The sequence below is a fragment of the Macrotis lagotis genome, chromosome 1 (genome assembly GCF_037893015.1).
Source record: "Macrotis lagotis isolate mMagLag1 chromosome 1, bilby.v1.9.chrom.fasta, whole genome shotgun sequence".
NCBI classification, from domain to species: Eukaryota; Metazoa; Chordata; class Mammalia; order Peramelemorphia; family Peramelidae; genus Macrotis; species Macrotis lagotis.
Window position 1 is genome coordinate 36,342,162 of NC_133658.1, and position 15,125 is coordinate 36,357,286.

Sequence of the window (15,125 nt, forward strand, 5' to 3'; positions counted from 1 at the left end):
TTTAAAAATATATTTTATATCCCCTGACATCCACTTTGAGTGAATCCCATAGGTTTTGTTATATTTTTCATTATTGTCATTATCTAGAACAAAATAATTAATTCTTTATTTAATTTGTTGTCTGATCCACTCATTCTTTAAAATGAGGTTATTCAGTTTCCAATTATTTCTGGGTCTATATCTCTCTGGTCCAATATTGCATATGACTTTTATTGCATTGTGATCTGAGGAAGATGTATTCACTATTTCTGCCTTTCTGCAGTTGATCATTAGGTTTTTATGTCCTAGTACATGGTCAATTTTAGACTTATGAAGGAAATTGAATGGAGATAAAAAGGTCTATTCCTTTCTATCCCCATTCAATTTCCTTCATAAGTCTATCATATCTAGTTTTTCTAACAATCTATTTACCTCCTTAACTTCTTTCTTGTTTATTTTATGATTCAATTTATCTAGATCAGAGAGTAGGAGGTTGAGGTCTCCCACTAGTAGAGTTTTGCTGTCTATGCCTTCCTGTGGTTCTTTCAGCTTCTCCTCTAAGAATTTGTATGCTATCCCATTGGGTGTATATTCAATATTGAAATCACTTTATTGTCTATGGTACCTTTTAGGAGGATATGGTTTCCTTTCTTATCTCTTTTAAGGCTATCTATTTTTGCAGCTGCTTTGTCTGTGATAAGGATTCCTACCCCTGCTTCTTTCACTTCAGTTCAAGCAAAATATATTTTGTTCCAACCTTTTACCGAAAGCATTAGATTTCAAATGAAACCGTATATTGTCTATAGACGAGACAATCAGAAGAGTTTTAGGGTGGGCCATTGGAAGAACTTGAATGAAGAAATGGGAATCATGGATTAGGTTATGGGACATCAAGAAGGGGTTTGTATAAAGATAACTGTCACTAGAATTGGGTTTGTGTAGCGATCCCCTGTCCACCAGGGTATGGATTTGGCTCAGGAGAGAAAAGGAAAACACATTAACACACAGGTGGGGAGTATCAGCAGGACAACTGACAGAGCCAGTTTATTGAAAACATTAAACAATTCTTATAGAAGAAAGCCACAAAATTAGCATACAGGATAAAAACAATGATGTAAATTTGTTATGGGCAGGAATTAACCCAGCAGAATGTGACCCAAGTCAAGAAGTTCAGAAACAAGGACTTATGGAATAGTGAGGCCAAGAATAGCACAGTTGTATTATCAAATCAGAGTACTGTAGAAGCTTTCAGCTCAAGAGTCAACAGAGCTCAGGTTATTTTGGCCAATAACTGGCCTCTTGACCCCGAACTTGCTTGAGCGGCCTCTACACTTCCCCTCTTTTCTGTTTACACAACAAGCTCACAATTGCCCAACATGATGCTCAACCTGGGTAACACTATCCTGAATTCTATGAATAGCATATATAGTGGCTTTGGTTCCAGAAAAACGTACTTTGAAAATATTTGGTAAACAACAAAAGAGAAACATAGAGAGAATCAATATAAGACATAATTGTCTAATAATCTGGGCCCAGTGCCTAAAGAGGGTGGGATGATGAAACCATTTAATTATCTTATCAGCTATCTTTGCAGGAATCAAATCTCTTTGAGAGGTTATTTGGATGTCTTTAGGCAATTTATATACATCTTCAATACCAAAAGATCATGTTTAAAATGAGAGACAAACAATAATTTATCAATATCATAATTAAAATAAAGCTGAAAACAGAGATAATGCCATGTAACGATGTACCACTTACAGGTGGAGAATACAGCCAATCATACAATTTGTTGCTCAAATCTATATATATTCTCCCCTAACACAAATTGTTTATTACAGAAGTTTGTAATGCATTAATCAAATGATAAAGATTTTCATAGTCTTCTTCTGAACCTTAATTGTTCTAGTAACATTTTCTGAAAAATATTGAGTAAATTTTTCTTCTATCTTTTCTTTAGTCATCACTTCTTTACACATACATGCTCAAATAAAGCAATTGTAACAATATTATTTCCCTCTTTTTTCTCAGTAATGATTGTAAATTCCTTTATATGGGGTGTGATACTATTTAAGTCAGAAAAAATATACCTAACTTCTCAGCATCTCTTCTTGGATATTTTCAATAGTAACTTTGTTATATCCCAAATAAATTTTCAGCTTCCCCTATCAAAATAACTTGTCATATTTTTCTCTCCATAATATAGTTGTTGCCCATGAATGGTTTTGCACATAAGTCCAATGTTCAGTTCCTTTTGCAGTTCCCAAATTGTCTTCCCTTTTTCATGGTCTGCCCTTCTTTCTCCTTTATGCTTTTTTTTTTATTTTTTAAATGTAAGTTTTCTGTATTACGTGATTCATCTGGTCTGCAGGGTCTGAGGTTTTCTTCTGATATACAGACAGTTTCTCCATCTATGGCCAAAACAAAAGCATACCCTGGACTCCAGGTTAGTAAGTAAGTGATCAAGTCTTTTCCAATGCCCATCTTTTGCATCTTTCCACATGACTCTATGAGTACTCTTAGGGATGTTTATTCTTTTATCTATGGTAATTTTGTAACTGAAGTATTTTTCAGCCAAGGTTTTATTCTTTTCATCCAAACTCAAAAAATGAATACAAAGCTTTATTTAGGCATAGTCTGGTATCTGCTTCCTCACATTCCCATTTTTCTGTTTATGTGGGAACATTTTTAATGACCTATTTTTCTTCTCAAATATAGTTGACCTGTGGGATATAGGGAATGCCTGAAATGTGTTTTATATTGTATAGACAGAATTGTTTAAATGCCATATATCCAGGGCCATGATCTGTTTTTATACATTTTGGTATCTCTGAAAAACAATAGAATAAATGATCAATCACACCTAGAGTAGCCTCTGAACTTTATGCTGTTGCCATTGTATATGAACAAAATGTATCCACAGTAATATGAATGTATTTCATTTTTCCAAAAGGTGCATAATGAGTCACATCCATCTGCCATAACTCATTAGGAGTCTGGCCTCTAGGATTCTTAAAATAATTGGGAGGGGTAGGTAAATACTCCTTTTTGGACAGGATTTTACTATATTCCTAGCTTGCTTTCTAGTGTTTTTAAATTCTTTCCTTAGTAAAAAGGCATTCTGGTGAATTTTTTTTTGTGAGACAGTTTAGCTTACTCTTCTACTAAGCTTATAAGGAGTGGAAGGGTTATGATTACCATCATTTATATTTAAGTCCAAGTAATACAGGATGGAATTTTATATGTTCAATAAAAAAGGAATTGTATCCATTTCTAATAACTTCTAGTAATTCTTTAAAGAGTTGATAAAGGCTGTTACTATGCATCTGATGACATGATAATCATACTATCTGTAAAAATATTAAAGAGTTGTGGCTGTTCCCTTAATATCAACAATATAGCATATAATTCATTCTTTTGTATTGATGTAAAAGGAGTATATAATTTTTTTCTATTATTGCATGTATGCTTAGACCTACAGATTTAGAATAAGGTCTATCATATTTTCTAAAATTTTCAGGGAACCCAGAGGGTCATAACTTCTGATAATTTATCTTATGATTTCTACAAAGCTATCAGTTGTTAATTCTAGGCTTAGATATTATTACAGTAAAATAGCTTATATAGACAAAACTAGATCACATAACTTTTTTTTAACATCTTGCTCATCAGCAAGTTATCTAATTAATGGGGTTACATGATTTTCAATTTTCCAGCCATCTTTCAAAGCCCCTCATATATATTCAGTATTATTGGAAATATTTGATAAATTTCAAAAAGCCCAATGTAAATTTTTTTTCAAAGCCAGTGTTACAAGATACATATATAATTTTTTAATGGATATAATTTCATAAACATGAGATGGAAAAACTTTTCACAAAACTTCTGGGCCCAAAAGACCTTGAGAGATATAATCTGTTGGCAATTTTCTTATAACAAATCTTTACAAATGTGATGGATGACACTTTAATTCATTCATATTTTGTTATTGTAGCACAATTTTAAATTTTCAAAAAATTGTTTGAATCTGTTTATACAGTTTACTAATTATAAATTATACATAATCACAGTTTCAATTTAAAGTATATTCCCTTTACTCCCTAAAACTTTGAAATAAAAAAAATTCTTAAGACCAGATATTTCAAAAAGTTTTTATGATTAAAAAAATTATACTTCTCTGAAAAATCTTATAAATTCCAAAACTATTCAGAATTACCTTAAATCATTTTCTTTTTAAAAATATAAAAGCTTTCAAATTCTTTTATCAGTTGTAAAGCCTGATTAAAAACACATAATTCAGGAATCTAGCTTTCCCATTAGTTCTTTTTCCTCCTTATAACTCTGGAGGGGCCAAATATAAAATATAAAATACCTGGGAGTCTATTTGCCAAGGCAGACTCAGGAACCTTTTTATATTGTCTGAAGTTACTTTGAATGGGATTTCTCTTTCTAGATCTTTCTGCTGCATCTTGCTAGTCACATATATAGAAATGTTGAGGATTTATGAGAGTTTATTTTATATCCTGCAACTTTGTGAAAATTGCTAATTATTTCTAGTAGTTTTTTTTAGATGATTTTTTTAGGATTCTCTAGGTATACCATCATGTCATCTGCAAAGTGTGAGAGTTTTGTCTCTTCCTTCCCTATTCTAATTCCTTCAATTTCTTTTTTCTTCTCTAATTGCTGAAGCTAACTTTTCTGATACAATATTGAATAGTATGGTGATAATGGGCATCCTTGTTTCATCCCTGATCTTACTGGGAATGCCTCTAGCTTATTCCCATTGAATATAATGCTTATTGATGGTTTCAGATAGATACTGCTTATTGTTCTAAGGAACAGTCCATTTATTCCTACACTCTCTAGTGTTTTTAGTAGGAATAGGTGCTGTATTTTGTCAAAAGCTTTTTCAGCACCTATTGATATAATCATATGATTTCTGATAGGTTTGTTATTGATATAATTAATTATACCAACAGTTTTCCTAATATTGAACCAACCCTGCATTTCTGGGATAAATCCTACCTAGTCATATTGTATTATCCTAGTGATAACTTGTAATCATTTTGCTTAGATTTTATTTAAGATTTTTGCATCTATATTCATCAAGGAGATAGGTCTATAATTTTCTTTCTCTGTTTTGACTTGCTGATTTAGGTATCAGCACCTATCCCCATTGCATATAATGCTTGTTGATGGTTTCAGATAGATGCTGTTTATTATTCTAAGGAACAATCCATTTATTCCTGTACTCTCTAGTAAAAATTATTATTTTATTATTTCACAAATCCCTTAATTCAGTTACATGTATTTTCAGATAACTTTGTTCACTGGATTGCACAATATAGATTTAACCAATTAGCAATTGCTTTCAAATCAAAACTTTTCACTTTATGGGGATTTTTAATTTTCCAATTAATTCACTGCCAGATATTGTAAAAGTGGTGGTTTAATGCAAAGTTAAATCTGCTCTTACTTTCTTTCTACATGCTTAAACTTCTCTAAGGTCTCAATGAAGAATAATACCTGGGTGAGCACAAATATTTTTTGTTTTTCAGGAATCTTTGACTTTTAAAGACGTGGCTGTGGAATTCACCAGGGAAGAGTGGTTATACTTGGACCATTCTCAAAAAGAGTTATACAAGAATGTGATGCTGGAGAACTATAAGAACTTGGTCTTTCTGGGTAAGGACAACTGCTCCCTTTGAGTTAGAACCTGCCCATTGGGATGCTTCTTCCCTTAGCAAATAATGTATTCTGTTTCAAGTTATTTTAAATTCACCTTTAAAAGATTAACATTTTCTTTCTTTCATCTTCTCCCTACCTTTACATTGTTAAAAGAAATCCAAAAATAAAAAAACAAAAAACAATCCATGTAAGAAATATTCCAAGTCAAGTAAAAGAAATTTTCCTACTAGCAATGTCAGAAGATATGTGTTTCATCCTGTTTGTTGAACTTATCACCTATCTGTCTCCATTTTTTATTATTGTTCTGTTGGAATTACAGTTGACCATTGCATGGATTTTTGATCTTAAATATTTCAAAATTGTCCTCATGGTGTTATTGTTAATGAATAAATTGCTCTGATTCTACTTCACCTTGTAAATTGATGCAAATCTTCCCAAGCTTTCATGAAACAGTTCTCTCATGTATACCAAAATAACATTCTGTTACATTTATATGCCATAATTTGTTTAATTTTCCCAAATTGATGGAGAACCCCTTGATTAGGGCACCTAAGCATTGGTCTCAGAGTCAGGAAGATTGATCTTCCTGAATTCAAATTAAGTCTTAGTCATTTACTTGCTGTATGTGACCCTGGGCAAGTCACTTAACCCTGTTTACCATAGTTTCATCATCTGTAAAATGAACTAGAGAAAGAAATAGCAAACCATTCTAGTATCTATGCCAAGAAAGCCCTAAATGAGATTATGAAGAGTCAGACACAACTGAAACACTGAACAGCAACAAAAACTAAAACGCTGCCTTGATTTAATTAGTTGTCATCACAAGTCGAGTTGCTAATAAAGATTTTTTAGTATCTCAAGTTTTTAGCAATTATTGTTTACCATGCAGAAACCTGAAATTCTTAGTTCTTTAAGCAAGACTTGGGGTACTTGTTTCATTTGTTTCTAGTAAAAAAAAAAAAAACTTTGTTTTTTATAAGACTGAAAATTAGCCACTTGATTTTTAGTCCCTGCATATTTCTCTTCCCCATTCCCTTTTGGTTCAGATAAAAAATTCTCTCTTACAATACAGCATACTTAAAATATTCTCATCGTCTTTGGCTGGGAATGAGTAAAACCAAGTATTTTTGAGCCCAACTTCATATCCCATTCTACAGCATTTGTTAGCACAAGACTATAAAACATCCTCAGAATTCTTATATACTCTGGATCTTTCTACACATCTTACTATTTTCTGTAATGAAAGATTGGACCAAAATTGATTTGTTTTTTAAAAGTCTTTTGGGAAGATGGCAGAGAAGAGGCAGAAACTTTGTCTGAGCTCTTTCAAATTCCCCTTCAAACAACATTAACATTTCCAAACAATTTCTACAGGGGCAGAACCCACAAAAGGGTACAGTGAATTAATTTTCCAGACCAAAGCAACTTAGATCTCTTGCACTGGGATGAGCATGGAGTGTCTTCCAGTGCTAGTCACTACCCAGCAAACCAATAGCAGGCCTTAGGGATGGTAAATCTTTGGTGGCAATGGTTGTTTTGGCTGCTTTTAGCCCACAGATGATAAGGGGGTCAGAGAATTGATCCAATGGAGATTACAGAATTCCTTTTACTTGCACTGGATGTTGGACTCTGTTGCATTACCCATATGTGGATCCAGGTTGCAGTCCCAGCTTGAGGAGGAGCACTAATGTACCAGGGGAGCAGGAATTCTGGTCATAATTCTAGGGAAGAAAAAAATGCTTGTAGTTGCTTACAGACTGGATCACAGGCCAAGAAAGTAGTAAACACACCTCATTAAATCCTACCACCTTTGAAGAACTGAAAGTTAATAGAACCCTTTTCAGTCCCCCCCAAAGTATCTGTGAAAAACTCAAAATTCAAGACATAGACTGGATTGATGACTAAATGAAAAAAAAACCCCAACAACTTGACTCTAGAAAGTTAAAGTGGTGAAAAGGAAGATCAAAACACAATCTCAGAAGACAACAAAGCCAAAATTGCTATATCCAGAGCCTCATAGAAAATTGTGAATTGGTCTCAGACCCAAAAAGAATTTCATGAAAAAAACTCAAAAAGGATTTTAAAATCAAATAAGACTTGTAGACAAAACATTGGGAAAGGAAATGACACTGATAGAAGAAAATCATGAGTAAAAATTGGGTTAAAAGGAAGTACAAAAAAGAAATAATGAAGAAAAGAAAACAACAACAATAACAAAAACCAGAATAGGCCAACTAGGAAAAGAGGCACAAAAATCTAGTGAAGAGAATATCTCAAAAAAACCAAACAAGGAATTGTAAAGAAAGAATTCTAAGTAATCAAGCTACCAATAGTAATGAAAAAGTTCTCTAGATGACGATCTTTAAAAATATTTAAGGCAGTGAGGTTAAGTGTCTTGCCCAAGTTCACACAGCTAGGCAATTATTAAGTGTCTGAGTCTGGATTTGAACTCAGGTCCTCTTGCCTCCAGGGATGGGTGCTATATCCGCTGCGCCACCTAGCTGCCCTAAATGACTATTGATTAGAAAAATGTAAATAACACAGTTGTGATGCAACATCTCATACCTATCAGATTTGCTAATATCACAGAAAAGAAAAATAGCAGGTTTTGGAGGGGAAATGGGAAAATAGAAATAATCATACTCTGTTGAAGTTGGAACAAATTTAAGGATTCTATTGAGCAATTTGGAACTATATCCAAAGGGCTATCAAACCCTACTTACCTTTCAACTCAGCAATGTCACTACTTGGTCTGTATTCCAAAGAGATAAAAAAAATGAATGAGGGACTTTATATACAAAACTATTTAAAGCAGCTCTTTTAGTGGTAGCAAAGAATTAGAAATTGAGGAGGTACTCATCACCTGAAGCATGGCTAAACAAGTTGTACTTTATGATTGTGATGGAATACTACTGTGGTATAAGAAATGGCCAGCACAACTGAAAAATAAATCTTTGGTTAATTTGATTTAAAGAAGAAGAAGAAAACCAGATTACCAGTATCAAAACAAGGGATGAATTCACCACCAAAGGGGAGGAAATTAGCATAATAATTTTGAGTTATTTTGTCCAACTGTGTTGATAAATTTGATAATTTAAGTGAAATGGATGGATGTCTACAAAAATATAAAATATTCAGATTAACAGAAGAGCAAAGTAAATGTTTAAATAGCCCCATTTCAGAAAAAGAAATTGAATATGCCATAAATGAACTCCCTAAGAAAATATCTCCAGGGTTAGTTGGATTCACATGAGAATTCTGCCAAATATTTAAAGAACAATTAATTCTAATTCTCTATAAACCATTTGAAAAAATAGGTGGAGTTCTGTCAAATTCCTTCTATGACACCAATATTGTACTGATACCAAAATTCGGATGAGTAAAAATGGAGAAAGAATATTATAGATCTTTTTCCCTAATGAATATCGATGCAAAAATTGATTAGCAAAGCAATTACAAGAAGTTGTCACTAGGATAATACACTATGATCAAATAGGATTTATACTAGAAATGCAGGGTTGGTTCAATATTAGGAAAAATATCAGCATAATTGACCTATCAATAACAAACCTAACAGAAATCGTGATTATTTTAATAGATGCTGAAAATACTTTTGACAAAATATAACACCCATTCCTTTTAAAAGCATTAGAGAGCATAGTAATAAATGGAATTTTCCTTAAAATGATAAGCAGTATTTGTCTAAAATCATCAACAAGCAATGTTGTAATGGAGTTTACCTGGAAGAATTCCCAGTAATATCAGGGATACAACATGGATAGCCATTTTCACCAGTATTGTTTAATATTGTATTTGAAATATTAGTTTCAGCAATAAGAGAAGAGAAAGAAATTGAAGGAGTTTGAATAGGCAATGAGAAAATAAAATTCTCACTCTATGCAGATGATATGATGATACCAAGCCAATAGGAGGACAAGGAAAAGTTTATGTAGTAGATCAATGGAAAGGGGAGCAGTTTATGACCAAACAAGAATTAGAGAACATTACAAAATACAAAATGGTTAATTTTAATGCATTAAATTAAAATTTTTTTACTCAAATGAAACCAATGCAATAAAGATTAAACAGAATGTAGTAAGTTGAAAAACAATTTTTATCCATAGTATTTATGATAAAGGACTAATCTCTACACCATATAGAAAACTGAGTCTAATTTATAAGAATAGAAGTCATTCCCCAATTGATAAATGATTAAAGGATATGAACTGGCAGTTCTCATATGAAGAAATTAGTTTTTTGTAGTCATATAAAAATGCTCTAAATCATTTTTGATTAGAGAAATGTAAATTAAAACATCTCTGAAGTACCACCTATCAAATTGGCCAATATGACAAAAAGAAATGATCAATGTTGGAGAGTTTGTGGGAAAACAGGAACACTAATGCATTGTTGGTGGAGTTGTGAACTGATCCACACTTTCTAGAGAGCGATTTAGAACTATTCCTAAAAGACAATATAACTTTGTATATCCTTTGATCTAGTAATAATTGGGTCTGTATCCCAAAAAGATCATAAGAAAGGGGAAAAAACCCACATGACCAGAAATTTTTGTAGTGGTAAAGAAGAGGAGATTGAGGGCATGCCCATCAAGTGAGGAATGGCTGAAAACATTGTGGTATATGAATGTGATGGAATACTATTGTTCTGTAAGAAATCATGAGCAGATGGATTTCAAAAAATCCTGGAAAGACTTGGATAAACTGATGCTGAGTGAAATGAGCATAACTAGAAGAAGACTGTACATATTAACATAGCACTATGTGATGATCAACTAAGATGGACTTATTCATCTCAGCAGTAAAATTATAGAAGACAGTCCTAAAGGACTTGTGATGGAAAACGTTATCCATATCTAGAGAAGGAACTCTGGAGACTGAATGCGAACCAAAGCTTACTATTTTCAATTTTTTAAATTTGTTTTGTGTTTTACGGGGTTTTTTTTCCCCTTGTGTTTTTTTCTCTTTTTGTTCTGATTTTTCTTTCACAACATGATTAATATGGAAATATGTTTAACATAGTGATACATTTATAATCTATATTAAATTACTCTCTGTTGGGGAGGGAGAAAAACGTAGAACTTAAAACCTTACCCAAAAAATTGTTGAAAACTATCTTTGTAAATAGATGGAAAAATAAATAATTTTATTTTTTTAAATTTATTTTATTTTTTTTACTCTACCAACAGTACTTTTTTTAAATTTATTTTTTATTCTCATTTTGTACAAATGTTTTTTTTACATTAATAAAATATTCTTGTTTACAAGTAAACAAACTACCCCTCCCCCGTGAATATAGATAGACTTGCTTGAGCAAAAAAAGTAAAGGGGAGAGAAAAAAAATTAAAATTAAAAAAAATAATAGTAATAATTGTAGGTATGGCCAGGTGGTGCAATGGACGAAGCACCAGCCCTGGAGCTATGAGCACCCAAGTCCATATCCAGCCTTGTAAACCCAACAATCACCCAGCCATGTGACATGCAAGCCACCCGATCCCCACTGCCCTGCAAAAACCAAAAAGAAGAAAAAAAAGACCCAAAATAAAATAGTAATAATAGTAGGGGTGGCTGGGTGGCAGACAGAGCATTGGCCCTTGAGCCAGGAGCACCTGGGTCCGAATCTGGCCCCAGACACAAAAAGATCACCCTGCTATATGGCCCCAGGCAGGCCACCCAGCCCCACTTGCCCTGTACCCTCCCCCAAATAATAATAACAAAAAATGTGCTTCAGTCTTTGTTCCAACACCAACAACTCTGTCATGGGTGGATCACATTCTTTATGATAAGTCCATCACAAAAGTTACTTCCATATTTTTCCAATGTTGCCGTTGCTGATCGCAACTCCCTCCTTATTTCTCCACTACCATGTACTATATTTTCCTCTCTCCTTTCACTCTGACTCTGCTGTAGGGTCGCTGAGTGGCGCAGCAGACAGATCCCTGGCCCTAGGGCCAAGAAGCCCTGAGCCCCCATACCACCCTTTAGGCCCAGAATCCACCTGGCCCTATGGGCAGGCCATCCAATCCCAGCCCCTTGCAAGAAGTAAAAAAGAAAATGTGTTATATCTGGCCACTCTCCCACCATGGTCCATCCTCTCCTCCTTTATTCACATCCCCACCCCTTCCCCCTGCTCCCCCCCTCCTTACTCCAGATGTCTATACCCCATTGAGTATATTTTCTGTTTCCTCTCCTAGCCATCTCTGATGAGAGCAAAGGTTCCCTCATTCCCCCTTGCTTCCCCCCTTCCATATCATTGCAATAGCTCATTGTAATAAAAAAATCTTATTATGTGAAATATCTTGGACTATTCCCCCTCTCCTTTTTTCTTTCTCCCATTCCATTTCCCTTTTTTTCTTATTGACTCCATTTTTACACCATATTTTATCTTTGAATTCAGCTTTCTCCTGTGCTTCAACTATAAAAGCTCCCTCTACCTGCTCTATTAACTGAGATGGTTCATATGAATATTATCAGTATCATTTTTCTATACATGCAGTTCATCCTCATTAAGTCCCTCATATTTCCCCGCCACTTCCAATCTCCATGCTTCACCTGAGTCCTGTATCTGAAGATCAAACCTTCTGTTCAACTCTGGCCATTCCAAAAGGAACATTTGAAATTCCCCCGGTTCATTGAAAGTCCATCTTTTTCCCTGGAAGAGGACATTCAGCCTTGCTGGGTAGTTCATTCTTGGCTGCATTCTAAGCTCTTTTGCCTTCTGGTATATTGTATTCCAAGCCCTACGAGCTTCCAGTGTAGCTGCTGTTAAGTCCTGTGTGATCCTGACTGCAGCTCCACGATATTTGAACTGTGTCCTTCTGGCTGCTTGTAATATTTTCTCTTTGACTTGGGAGTTCTGGAACTTGGCTATAATATTCGTAGGGGTTGGTTTTTTGGGATTTCTTTCTTTGGGGGATCAGTGGATTCTCTCCATTTCTATTTTGCCCTCTGCTTCTATAATATCAGGGCAATTTTCCTGTAGTAATTCTTTGAAAATGATGTCAAGGCTCTTTTCCTGATCATGACTTTCAGGTATTCCAATAATTTTTAAATTCTCTTTCCTAAGTCTGTTTTCCATATCAATTGTTTTTTCAATGAGATATTTCACATTTTCTTCTAATTTTTCATTTTTTTGGTTTTGAAGTATTGATTCCTGATTTCTGGTAAATTCAGCAATCTCCCTGAATTCTATTCTTTGTCTGAAGGATTTGTTCTCCTCAGAGAGTTTTCTTATCTCTTTTTCCATCTGGCCAATTTTGTTTTTCAAAGCATTCTTCTCCTCAATAACTTTTTGAACTGTTTTATCCATTTGACCTAAGCTGTGTTTTAGCATGCTATTTTCTTCAGCATTTTTTTGGATTTTCTTTACTAAGCTGCTGACTTCATTTTCATGTTTTTCCTGCATCTCTCTCCTTTCTTTTCCCAGTTTTTCTTCTAACTCCCTCATTTGATTTTCAAAGTCTTTTTTGAGCTCTGTCATAGCCTGAGCCCAATTTCTGTTTTTCTTGGAGTCTTTAGATGCAGGAGCTTGTGCTTTCTCATCTTCAGACTGAGTATTTTGATCCTTCTTGGGCTCATTTGCAAAATATTTCTCAATGGTCTTCCTCTTGTTTCTTTGCTTGCTCATTTTCTCAGCCTAAGCCTGTTTTTTGGGGTGCTTCCTGAGCTTTCGGGACACTCCCACAAGGGTCTCAGTGTGTGAGGCTCTGTCCTCCCTCCTGGTCTGTGAATGACCATATGCACCCCACCTCTGCCATGGGGCCAAGGTGGGGGGGCCCTGCTGTTCTATTGGGGGGCCTAGACTGGGATCAGGATCTGAATGTGGTCAGAGCCCCAGAGTCCTGTTCCAGGGGCAAAGGACAGAGCTCTGCAGTCTCTCTTCACTCCCCTCCCTCAGCTCAATGGGCTCATGCCCTGGGGGCTCCTGCTTACTGGCTCTGCCTGCTTCTGTTTCCGGGTCTGGGCTGGGGAAAGATCAAGCTGCTGGCTGTGTGCCCTGAGGGCTGGGCTCCACATGCTCGCTCTGGCAGAGGTCCCCGCTGTTCCCCCAGTTTGTGCCCGGTGCTCCCCGGGGTGCAGCTCAGGAGACTCCCCCGCTGCTGTGAGCTGCGGCTCCCAGTGCCCTGGGGCTGCCTCCAGGAGGCTGAAGTTCTTTCGCTCTGGTGGGCCACCCCTCTGGCAGGCCGCCCCTCCGACCCCAGGGAGCAGAGCCTTTTTCCTCTTTTCCAGGTTACCTTGAGTAGGAGAACTGCCTCACTGGGTCCCTTTGTGGTTTCTGTCTCTCGAAAGTTTAGTTAGAGTCCTTAGTTTATGAGTTTTTATCAGAGAGCCCCTAAGACTCGATCCCTTCATGTCGCCATCTTGGCTCAAAATAAATAATTTTGAAAAGAAATGATGAGCATGTTCTCTGAAAAATGTTTGAAAAGACTGATACGAACAATACAAAGTGAAGTGATCAGAATGGGAACATTGTACATAATAACAGGATAACAATGTAACAATCAGTTATGATTTAGCTCTTCTCAGTAATACAATGATCCAAGACAATTCCAAGGGACTAATGAAGAAAAATGCTTTTCATCTCCAAAGAAAGAAGCGATCAAATATGAATCTAGATTGAACCATAATTTCTTTTAACTTTCTTTTTATATTTTTATCCATTGTTTTACCATAACTAATATGGAAATATGTTTTGCATCACTGCACATATATAACCTATACCAAATTGCTTGCCTTCTCAGTGAGTACAGGATGGAAGGAAAGGATAAAGAGAATTTCATGCTCACATTTTTTAGTAAATGAATATTAAAATTAGTAATTGGGTAAAAAGAAAATCAAGTCTTTTGATAGATTTTAAACTCAATATTCATTATATTTTTTGTCTGGATGCATTCTTATGAAGTATCCTTCTGACCTCCATTAAACCATTGAACTCTCTAAGAAATAAAAAGAAACAAAATCAGCTAAAGCTTAATGCTCTTGACAGTGTAAGCAACATTCCCATACCCTTGTTCCTCTTCTTTCCTATCAAGAATTGGGATAATTGAATTTTTCCATTGTCATTGAGCAGGATTTGCAGTTTCCAAACCAGATATCATCTGCCAGTTGGAGAGAAGAGAAGAATCTTGTATGCCAAAAGAAGACATCTCAAGAAATAACTGCCTAGGTGAGTACATGAAAATTGAGCAGATGAATCAATGTAAGAAACAACTCTGTCATTAGGAGGATGGCTTTTGAGTATAGAGTGAGACATTACAAGAAACAGTTATTTGAGTGACAAAATGAAAATAGATGAATCATTCCTCAGTTGAGGAACATTTGTAAAATGTTGGATAGTGTGGTATGTCCTCAGAACTTTGACTTTTTCTTCTGTGGAGAAATTATTGATTGCTCAAAGAGATGACCAAGAAAGGTTGAGGGGAGCCAGTTGAGTTACATTCA

The 15,125-nt window shown here is 35.1% G+C and overlaps 1 protein-coding gene across 1 annotated transcript in view; it reads left to right on the forward strand.

Moving 5' to 3' along the window:
* Positions 1–15,125, forward strand: part of LOC141495753 (uncharacterized) — a 59,825-nt gene that overhangs the window by 7,210 nt on the left and 37,490 nt on the right. Inside the window, exons 3-4 of the mRNA XM_074197459.1 lie at positions 5,538–5,664; positions 14,755–14,850. Coding sequence (XP_074053560.1) covers positions 5,538–5,664; positions 14,755–14,850 — 223 coding nt within the window. The remainder of the gene's footprint in view (positions 1–5,537; positions 5,665–14,754; positions 14,851–15,125) is intronic.